This window comes from Empidonax traillii, unplaced genomic scaffold (genome assembly GCF_003031625.1).
Source record: "Empidonax traillii isolate 1590-97213 ecotype Southwest subspecies unplaced genomic scaffold, ASM303162v1 scaffold125:size1524877, whole genome shotgun sequence".
Lineage (NCBI taxonomy): Eukaryota > Metazoa > Chordata > Aves > Passeriformes > Tyrannidae > Empidonax > Empidonax traillii.
The window spans coordinates 1,201,378-1,212,333 of NW_020955318.1; the positions used below are offsets into that span (position 1 = coordinate 1,201,378).

Below are 10,956 nucleotides of genomic sequence, written 5' to 3' on the forward strand. Positions count from 1 at the left end.
TAAATCCCACCGCACGGTGGAGCTCGAAGGGAGAGGGGAAGGCCCACCTTTATAAAACTTGCCGTGATTGTTTTTATCCGGACGATTTATTAAAAAACGAAAGACGGTGTTGATGCACGGGATACGCCCGCTGAGGACAGTGGATGCCGCGCGGGACCGGCTCGGGGTCGGGGTTCCGCCGTGTCCCTTGTCCCGGGTGGGGGGTCCCTCCGGGGCCTCCGCGCCGCTGGGGGGCGCCGCCCGCTGCGGGCCGGGCCGCTCGCCGTGCCCGCCGGGCCGGAGGCGGCGCGATGGCCGCGGAGGGGCCCGGCCCGGGCGGCATCGCCCTCGTCGGTGCCGCGGCCGGCGCGCCCAGCTGCCCGCACGGTGAGCCCCGCGGGGCGGGCGGTACCGCCACGCCGGCCCTGGGGTCCCGACGGGGCTTGCCCTGCAGCAGCCGCGGGGAACGCCTTGTTCCGGGAGCTCGGCTCTTGCGGCGGTGGGACGGACCTGCCCCTGTCCCCTGTGTCACCGATCGTCGCGTTTGTCCCCAGGTCCCGCGCTGCTGTTCGTGAAGACCAGCCGAGGAAAAGAGGAAGGGAGAAGATTCTATGCTTGTTCAGCCTGTAGGGATAGAAAGGACTGTAACTTTTTTCAGTGGGAAGATGAGAAGGTAAGAGAGCGTTGCTTAAGGCTCTGCTGAAGACTCAGGGCTACGGAGGTGATCCGAGGGCTGGAGCACCTCTCCAATGGGGAAACACAGAGAGAGCTGGGGCTGTTCAGCCTGGAGAAGGCTCTGGGGGCACCTTTTATAGCACCTTCCAGTACCTAAAGGGGCTACAAGAAAGCTGGAGAGGGACTTTTTATAACGGCATGTAATGATAGGACAAGGGGTGATGACTTCAAACGTAGAGAAGGTAGGTTTGAAGTTCTTTAAGGGGACGGTGGTGAAGCACTGGAACAGGTTGCCCGGAGAATTGTGGATGCCCCATCCCTGTGAGTGTTCAAGGCTCGATTGGATGGGGCTTTGAACAACATGCTCTAGTGGAAAGTTGTCCCTGCCCATGGCAGGGGGATTGGAGCTAAATGATCTTTAAGATCACTTCCAACCCAAAGCATTTGATGATTCTATGAAATACTGAGGATGTTTTTATCCATTTAACAGTTAAAAAGTATATTTTGCTCTGGAAATCTGTGGCAATTGTCACTTTCTAAACTTTACCTAATAGTTTATACTTAGCAAAGCAATTATTTCTGTGAAGAGAACATGTTTCAAGTATAACTTCTAAGGAAGGCTGTGTTCATTTTGAGCAAAACTGGCATTTGTTACTGTATTGCCAAAACACAGAGATATCTAAAGTAAGAAGTTTGCTAATGCTATGTAATATTGAACAAAATTGAATATTTCTGATCCCAAGATGCTCTCATCTCCTGTGATTTAAGACAGAGAAAATCTGTTGGATGCAAACAAACAGTGGGATACACAAAATGCTGAGATGATGGGGTTCAGCATGATGCTCAGCAATTTCTCATCGTCTAAAGACCTTTGGTCACATAATTTTGTAGGGTAATGAAATTGGGATTGATATATATTCACAGAGAGCTTGCTACGCTTGTGTCCAGTAGATTCTGTGTTACTTTTTTTTGTTTCCTGAATGAGTATCTTGTGTTGTAGTCGTTGTCCTCAGCAGATTGGCAGGGTGCAATTTAATTGGGTTCATAATTGTTTTTTTGCTGTGATGCTTACTACTGAAAAGTTGTAGGAAGAGAAAACGAGATAGTTGGTCTCTGTGTTGTGTAGATTTAAATGGGATTTGTAGTGAAATGTCATTTTAAATGTCACTTGTATCATAGTGTCTTTTGTTCTGTTGAATTTTACTGTCTTCTTTAAACAAAACAGTTCCATAAGTTTTGTGCAAGTGTCTTGAAACTCTGTTGCACATGAAACCACGAGTATGTTTTGTGGAAGAAAGTAGAAGACTCAGAGAAGAGTGAGGGACTGAAATGTTAAAGGTTAATGACTCAAACTCAGGGGCAGGTCTTAACAAAGAGCTGTCCTCCTTTTAAGATGATCACACACAAAAGACTCGGGCAACATTTCTGCTGTCATTTCTGCAGTTTTTCAGAATCAGATCATAGTTCTTCAGAGGGAATGCAACTGCTGCCATGCATTAATGGAAAGGATAGTTCCTTCTGTCTTCATCACAATCACGTTTTGAGTTTTTCCCTGAGTATTACATGTGGTAGAAGAATGAAACCCTATTTATTTTTTTGCACAGTTTAACTTCACAGTGAGAGACTGGTGTTGTTTTGCAGCATTCCCATGTGCTGCAGTCATGCTTATTCTTGTGAAACAAGTAACCAAGGAATGTGATGGTTTTTCCTTGCAGAGTAACTAAAGCATGAGGCCTTTGATGCACCCTTTTTGTTTAATGTTGAGATTTGATGTACAACATAGCTGTTTGTTTTGTAACTTTTTATGTACACAAATTTTACAGGTGTCGGAAGCAAGGCTTGCAGCACGTGAAGAATATAATAGAAATCATCAACCTACTTCCACACACAGACAGAATGTGGAAAGGTATTATTATGCATATTTTCTGTAGTAGAAATGAAGTTATACAAGTTTAGGTACTCCGAATGTAGAGAAGACATTTCAAGATTCTTTAAAATACGAAGATGTGGCAGAGGGATTTGGACAAATAAGAACTGGTTGACTGCAAAGGGAAAATAGGATGAAACAACTAAATAGAGCATAGTATTTTCAACCCAGGAACTGGGTTGTTTTGGGTTTTTTTTTATGTATATATAGTTCTTATGTTAGTGCTCATAATGTGCTAACAATAGATCAGTATTAGTTTCAGTTAATTTATGTAGGACAAGAGGGCACGGGCTTAAGCTTTGCCAGGGGAGGTTGGGGTTGGATATTAGAAAGAAGTTCTTTACAGAGAGAGTGATCAGGCATCGGAATGGGCTGCCCAGAGAGGTGGTGGATTCACCGTCCCTGGAGGTTTTTAAGACGAGGCTGGACGTGGCACTGAATGCCATGATCTCGTAATCACAGTGGGGTTGGATCAAGGGTTGGACTTGATGATCTCAGAGGTCTCTTCCAACCCAGCTAATTCTATGATTCTGTGTCTGACTTTAGTTTGCAAAAGTAACAGGGTTAACATTGTAAAAAAAAAGCAAAGGTAATACAGTAACAAATAATGTCTGAATTTTGTGTATAAACATACAGGACTTTGCTGGTAGCCTATGAAATCTTCACTCTGTAATCCAGTTATTTTGTGGAGACTCTCAATATATTTGGCTACCATGTATTATGTGCATTTCAAAGTGTCCTTTGAATATTTTTTCATGAATAATTCTTAATTCATATGAGGAGTTTTGAAAGAGCAGTGTAAACTGCATTGTCTGTTTAAATGTCTGAATACTTAAAAAAAAGTGAAACTCCCTCTATAGCTCTGCTACTTGTCTTTCATAGAGGCTTTTTGCAAAGTTTGTTCCCTATTGTCTTTTCTATTTAAAGGTACAAGAAATTTGTTCTGCTGCCATTATCAAAGAGGAGGTTTTGCCAGGAATGCCAGCAATTGCTATTGCCAGCAGAATGGGAAAAACACTCAAATCACCAGTTCCTCTGTGATATCTCCATTGCCCAGCTGAAAAGTCCCAGTCAGTTTCTGTATCCACTGGAGAATAAAAAAACAAATGCACAGTATTTATTTGCAGACAGAAGTTGCCAGTTTCTACTTAATCTCCTTATTGATTTAGGATTCAGACGAGTGCTCTCTGTTGGAACACCCAGGTACGTCAGTGAGAATTGTTACCCTTTCAAATAATATTTCTCTCTCAAAACTGTGCAGCTTGCTAATGATTACATAGTCAGTAATTCTCCCATAATAAAAGGTTCACTATACTTTAATTGGTTGGCATTATCCAAGCATCTGGTGGGGTCTTGCTTTGAGGTAAAAAGATACAGGATAAGACTGTAGCAGCACTGCAAATAAAACAAACACACATACACACTTCAGATCTCCTGCTTTGTTTCTAACTGCAGTGACATTTCTTTGCCTTTGTTTCGGGGGCTGTTTTATGCAGGGTGATCCAGTAGGTTTCACTGACTTTTCATCTTTTAAGAGTAACGTATTTTTCTAACTCTGAGTTTTGGCCAAAGGGAATCACCCAAATTCAGATTACTCCATTTTCTCTGTTTGGTTTTAGGTTTAGTAAAGTACTAGTCATTCTTGTCTTGCAAGACCATTTCTGAAGCCAGTGATTATGTGTTAAATTTTTTTTGGTCCAATTGTACTTCAGGCTTCATGAAATGATCCAGTCAAAATCATCACAAGAAGAAGATTTCAGGGTTAGAAGCCTTCTACTAGATATTGATTTCAGGTAGGTTTTAATGTTTATCTATCTAAAGAACAAGTATAAAGATTTGTGTTCTTACTACTTTAAAAGATAAAGTGGTGGTTGTTTTCCCTTTCTTGTCTCTACATCTTAGTTCATGCACCCATACACAAATGACATCCAGTTTATGAGAAAAGTAATCATACTTAATAATGCCTCAGTATAAGTGTGTGTTGTCAGTAATCAGAACCCAAAGATGTTGTTTTCTTAAGGCCTGTTTCCATTCCAAATGCCCTTTAGGACACACAAGAAGTTGTTTATATTTTTCTACTATTATTCAAACTTATTTTCCAGGTATTCACAATTTTACACAGAGGATGAATTCTGCCACTACAACATGTTCAATCATCATTTTTTTGGTGGAGAGGTAAGGCCAAGTATTTATTGAGTGCTTTTGTAAAGAAGTATGTGTTCTTGATGCAAAGTTTTGTAAGAAGTTGGTCTAGTAGAAAACATCATGAGCAAAAATGGTCAGTAGTACTGAAAATCAATGAATGAGAGTGCCTCTTCAGTAATTCTCTCCCACTTGATTCAAACTTATTACATTTATGTTAACTAATGTTGCTTACACACCTTAACTGCTGCTTTTGTTGAAATGACAGTGTGGTGTGAAGTGTTGCCTCATGTAAATATTCATTACCCCGTTTCTTGTGTTGCTACAACAGAATTCATTATTTTATTCCCAGCCTTTACCAGCCCAGTGGATGGGACAAGACTTGATCACGAGTACTTGAGGTGGGAGGGAAAATGAGGTTTTTGTGCTTTATTCCAGAAAAGCAAGGTGAAAAGGTTAACCTTGTGTCATAAAATGAGATGGAATTGGTGTAATGGTTAGCAAAAATGCAGAATTTCTTGTTTCTTTTTAAATGTCGCATGAAATGCTTAATTTTGAGTCTGTTAGGATACCTGCAGCTGTAATAGGATGTCTGTTATAGCTTTGTAAAAGAATCACAGTCTAATTCAAGACCAAACATTAATTTTAAACACTTATCCCAATAAATACTCACTCTTTGCTCTTCCTCTGCCATTAGTAAGCCTCTGGTTATTTGTATAAACATGTTTCTTGCAATACTGTTCACAGCATGTAGGTAATTTTCAGATTTTTCCATTCTAAAGGCTACATTTGAATGAAATCTTGAAAATAAAAAGAATCATTTAGAATGAAATGGGAAGCTGGTCTGAAAGCCTTAACTTTAAATATTTGTGATCCATCACTGTATTCAAGTTTTGTATTTTTCAGTTAAAACTACAGACTCTGGTCATCTATACTATAAATATTGCAGTGTTCTTTTCAAGGTGTGCAAAGGTGACACCTGTAATGACACTGTTCTGCAGTGTATTCAAGGACTGAATTGCAGAACTTTCGGTTGTATATTTATATTAGTGTTAAAAATCTGCTTTTGGTGTGCAATAGCATCTAAGTAACAGATGACAGAACACTGCAAGATGGCAGTGAGTGAACACATAGGTTTCTACATTTCCTTTAATAATAGACTCCAGGTTGGATTGCTACAATTTGAATACTATGTATTTTTATAATCGGTGTGGATTGAATTGGTTTTCAGTGGCCTCGTTTTTTTCCTAATGCTTTGGTAATGCTTTGCAGAATAGAACTGTAAGTTAAAGGGCATGAATAAAATGTATTCTGAGCCTCAACTTTGTTTTCTCACTATGAATAACGTCATTTTTTCTGAGGTAAATTTAGTATCCTTAGGGAGAAGACTGTCTTTGGAAGCTTGAGCTGCATCTGCCCTTGATACATTAACTGAAAAGGGCACTTGTTTTCAGTGCTTCAAATCCAGTGGATTTTTTTTGTTTGGGATTTTTTTGGGTTTTGTTTTGTTTTTTTTTTAATGCTATACAAGAGGAAATTCACCTCCACAAGAATAAAACCTGAAACTTCTACAATGATCATTTTATTGCTGAATACAATATTTTTACATCTCTTTAATCTGTAATTCTATAAATTAACCTCTCTTTCTTACAGGCTGCACGTGAAACTTGTAGGAAATTCTTGTATGAAGATAATGGTGAAAGAGTCATTATGGTAACTGATCCTCCATTTGGAGGCTTAGTGGAAGCACTGGCTTCTAGTTTTAAAAAACTGATGGCAATGTGGAAGGAGACAGGAAAAGAAGGTATGTATTACAGCCAGATAGGGGGGTTAAAGCAGTAACATCACTATAAGAAAAGTACCTATTCAAAATAAGTCTGTGATTCTTGTTGCTCAGCTGAATGTGAACATACATTATAATTTCTGAAGATGAACTACCATATATCCTATTTAGTCTCCTGATATTTTTAGTTAATTGATGCCCAATTCTCTAAGTCTCTCTTAAAACCCTTTACCATTCTTTTCCAGATCTACTTTTTCATTAAAATGAACTTAAAAGGTAGAGAAAAATAAGCTATCAAACCAGTACCATTTCTTACCAAGAAATAAGCTATCAAACCAGTACTCTTTCTTACAAGAGTTGTTAGTTATGTGGCACTTACAGCTGTGCCAAAACTTTGTTTCCTACAGGAACTAGTTCATATGCCCAGCCTGACATACATATCCAGGTTTATGTATGCAGAATGTTTACTGTAAATTTCTCATGCTTCACGTACCTTGTTTTTCTCTTACGCGCATCAAAACCTTTTCATTACTAGGTCAAGGAAATAAAGAGATGCCCATGTTCTGGCTATTTCCCTACTTCTTTGAATCTCGTATTCTCGACTTTTTCCCAAGCTTCAGTATGATGGATTACCAGGTATGGCTGAACCCAGTGATTCTACTAAATATCAGTTGTGTGCAGTGTGAACAGGAATATGCATGAAGCAGATACAGTGGTAGCCCTTGTCTGTAGATTGTCTGTGGCCTTGAACTTTGACTGTGTTGGAGACACTGCAAAGCCCGTGGCGCTCAAGTGAAGCCTGAATTCTGTATTTCTGTTAGTCATACTTTTGATAACTTTATCATGTTCCTGCAGTTTATTACTTGTCTTTGTATAAATGTGAGCGTTTTATAAGGCACATAAAAAGATAATAAAAAACATGTAAATAGGTCTGCTTGTGCTTAGCATTCAGTTTAAGACTCTTCTTTATGGTTTTATTTTCTAGGTAGACTATGATAATCATGCACTCTATAAACATGGCAAGACAGGTCGCAGACAATCTCCTGTCCGTATCTTCACAAACCTTACCCCAAGTATGATTGTACTTCCTGTAGAAGAGGGTTATAGGTAAGATGTGTTAATGCTCAAGTAACTGAAAGAGTGTCTTTTTTCTCAATTAGGGCGTGAAGTCTCTAAAGGAGTTTGGGATGGTGCTGTTCAGTATTGTCTTGCCTAACTTGGATGCCAGGCTCGAGAGCACATTTTTCTGTCTCCTTCCTAAGTTACATGTGACATACGTCACATAGATAATGTGTAGGAGGGCTGAGCACCTAAAAAGAAGTTTATATTTTCACTGCTTCTCCATGAGAAATGTTATATATGCCTGCAAGAGAAATTTATAGCTATGTCTGATAATCAGCTTTGTTGAGACAGTAGTTAAAAAAATGAACCCTAAGAGAAGCATCAAGGGCAGAGGAATGGATTTAGTTTGATTCTCTGTGATAGTGTCAATAATTTAAATTCAAGTACCAGAATTTTACTATGTGGATGTGTCTAAATGTCCTAAGTATCATTTATGCATCAAAGATGTAATCTTTAATTCAACAAAATTATTTTACTGTCCTTATATTTATTGTTAAGCTTGTGTAAAATTAATTGTTTTGTGAGCAAATGTGGACCAGTACATTTTTTTTCCAGGTTTTGCACTTTATGTCAGCGTTATGTTAGTTCTGGTAACCAGCACTGTGAGATATGCAACTCATGTACGTCAAAAGTAAGTATTTTCCCTTCTTTCTGAATGGCAGTTTTAGCAGTAGTCAGATGGCAACCTCTGTAATATTTACTCTGGCGAAAACCTATTCTGATACCAAGTTCCACGGAAAACCCCTAACAGTTCCAATTTTGTAGACTTATTATTCCTTTCACATTCCTTCATAACCCACTGAGAATTAATTTCTATTTCCCTGACTCCTTTGTGTTGTAAAGAGGAGAAGTTTGCTACTTGCCACTCATGCCAAAATTTATTCCCCAGTGCTCTGTTGGCACATACATATTTTCTTATCTTTTGAAGTTCTAGAACTTGCTAACTTTAAAATGCAGCACTTTTGCTGAGGTTGCCACAGATTCTCAGGTTTGTTGTTTCTGAGTTACAGTCTTTCCTACAGAGGATTTGTTTCTGTAAACAGTGGGGTCCATACATCAGTAGTTCCGTTTTAAGCTAGAATCAGTGTGTGTGGGATTAATTAAAAAAACATTTATTTGTCTTTTATAGGATGGCAGACAATGGAAACATTGTGTTCTTTGCAAAAAATGTGTAAAACCCTGTAAGTACACAAAAATACTTTTCTAAATAAAAGTGCACTTAGTCCAAAGAAACAGATTACAAACCAGGAGAAAAAACGTAGATGTAAAATGTAGTAGAAGACATAGAGTAAAGGAAAAATCTCCATTTCGCACAAGCTGCTATTTATTAATTTAAGTGTATTTGCTGTGTGTGGAAATGTGATAAATTCTTGGCAAGGCACACGAAATCCCATCTATATTTGTTATGGGAAAATTGGAATATTTTCATGTGTCATGTAAGTGTTTCCTAATTCTGTAAACTTTTTCATTAGAATTTCATAAATAAATAGGGAATTAATAAAATGTTTGAGAGGGTGGGGTAAAATTATATTTCATGTACAAATTTAGTTGTATTTATAGCTCTGTTCGAATAGCTGAAGCAATAACTTCTGTTACTGTTACAGAAATCACAGTCTGTAAATATATTGTAACATCTGGACTTTTTTCCCTGTGAAGATCACATATGTGATAGTAGTTCTCATGGCAAAATAATTCACATATAATTGCACAATATATCTAGTGAGGTATCTGGCTGCCTTATGAAATGGGATAAGGGACCAGAAACTGACCACATCCATCTCTGTAAAACTAATCCAGAATTAAAAACTGGGTATTGTGACCTACATTTAAACCTCATTTTCAGAATTATTGTTATAAACATTTTCATGATAATAAATCATGTCTCTTATTTTGCAGCTTGGTGTCACTGTAACAACTGCAACTGCTGTGCTCTTCCAAACCACAGTTGTGAGAAGACTGATTTGGGCTGTTTTGTGTGTGGCAAGGCAGGTCACAAGCGCAGTGCCTGTCCCAGTCTCTCCCGCACCAGAACAGCTCTCCAGTAAGTGTGGTATTGCATTAATATAATAAAAGATACCATTCAGGTGAGATCAGATCATATGTCATGGAATTAATTTAGAAAGAGGTGATTTTTGGCTTTAGGTGCTGATGTCATCTTTCACTATTGCTCTGTTGCTGGAGAGTATGTACTGAAGGGAGGGTATGATAAATGGCAGCTCCTGTGGCTCCCAATTTCCTATCTGTGGCTTTTCTTTCAAAACTGATTTATATGGATCGCAGACTTGGTGACTGGTGCACAGGAGAGTTCTGTCAAGAAGACTGAAAATTGAAGTAATAAAACACTTTTATACCCTTCAAATTCCTCATGAGAGGTCATAGAAAAGAGTCCCTGTACTGTTTTATTGCTTCCTGTTTCTTTTGCTTTGTTGTGTCATATTTTGCTTTTTTCCATGTGGTATTTCAGGTGCTTTTTGAAATATGATTTAAATCTCCACCATTAATCAGGGTCACAGTTGAGTACTTATAGTCTTCCATGATTGTCCTTCTGTAATATACAGAATGACATACTTCTATATATCAGAAGTCCAAAAGAATCATGTGTGGTAGTCTTCAAATAGAACAAACTGAAAAGAGGAAAGGGAATTTGCTCAGAGATGATGCAGCAGTTGTCTCAGCCTTTCCAGTTCAGGATAGTTGACCTGCACTTTTGTAACTTCTCAGGAGTCATGGGTTTGTTTGTGATTCTTGACTTGAATGGCTGTAGCAGTGGAAATGCAAATCTTGTTCCACAAAAGCTGTACCTCTGATTGCACAGTGAGATTCAGATAATTACCCTCTTGGATCAGTATCAAGAGACCCAACAGATGCCTGCTGGATTGTAGAGGAGTACAGGTGTATTGCTTCGTGTCTTACTGTGACATTAAAACAAGTTTTGGTTAGGGACTAGTAGAGATAAAAGGTAGTAATGTTTCAGTTTATGTATCTCTTTTAAAAATTTCATCTCTTCATGTTTGGGGTTTTTTTTTTCTTTGCTTAAAAAAGTAAAAAGGATGCTAGAAGAAGTTCATGAAGTCTCATCTGTTTTTTCTGTCAAGTAAGGTACTATTTGGTCAATTGTACGAGAATGGTTTAGTCCTTTCAGGTCATCAGTTACTTCTTTTGTTGACTTATTGCAGAATGTAGCTTAGCTTTCTTTTTCTTATAAAAAGTCAGAGACAAAACAGTCCACTTGCTAGTTGTATTTAGGTCCTGTATTTGCATCAGTCTTCCTAACTTTGATGTACTTTCTTCTAAGCCTTTCTATTATATATTTATGCTTTATATATTC

The 10,956-nt window shown here is 38.5% G+C and overlaps 1 protein-coding gene across 2 annotated transcripts in view; it reads left to right on the forward strand.

The window, feature by feature from the left end:
- Positions 1-283: 283 nt before the first annotated feature.
- ZCCHC4 (zinc finger CCHC-type containing 4) overlaps positions 284-10,956 on the forward strand; it is an 11,611-nt gene continuing 938 nt past the window's right edge. The window contains exons 1-12 of one of the 2 annotated variants that reach the window (XR_003571177.1): positions 284-366; positions 534-652; positions 2,478-2,560; positions 3,509-3,784; positions 4,294-4,374; positions 4,684-4,756; positions 6,377-6,527; positions 7,042-7,142; positions 7,496-7,613; positions 8,184-8,259; positions 8,758-8,809; positions 9,525-9,669. Coding sequence is in view for 1 of the 2 variants with exons in the window: in XM_027883362.1 (XP_027739163.1) it covers positions 291-366; positions 534-652; positions 2,478-2,560; positions 3,509-3,784; positions 4,294-4,374; positions 4,684-4,756; positions 6,377-6,527; positions 7,042-7,142; positions 7,492-7,613; positions 8,184-8,259; positions 8,758-8,809; positions 9,525-9,669 (1,355 nt within the window). In the remaining variant the exon portion in view is untranslated. Of the gene's footprint in view, positions 367-533; positions 653-2,477; positions 2,561-3,508; positions 3,785-4,293; positions 4,375-4,683; positions 4,757-6,376; positions 6,528-7,041; positions 7,143-7,491; positions 7,614-8,183; positions 8,260-8,757; positions 8,810-9,524; positions 9,670-10,956 lie in introns of both variants that reach the window. The other variant, XM_027883362.1, reaches the window with a different exon arrangement.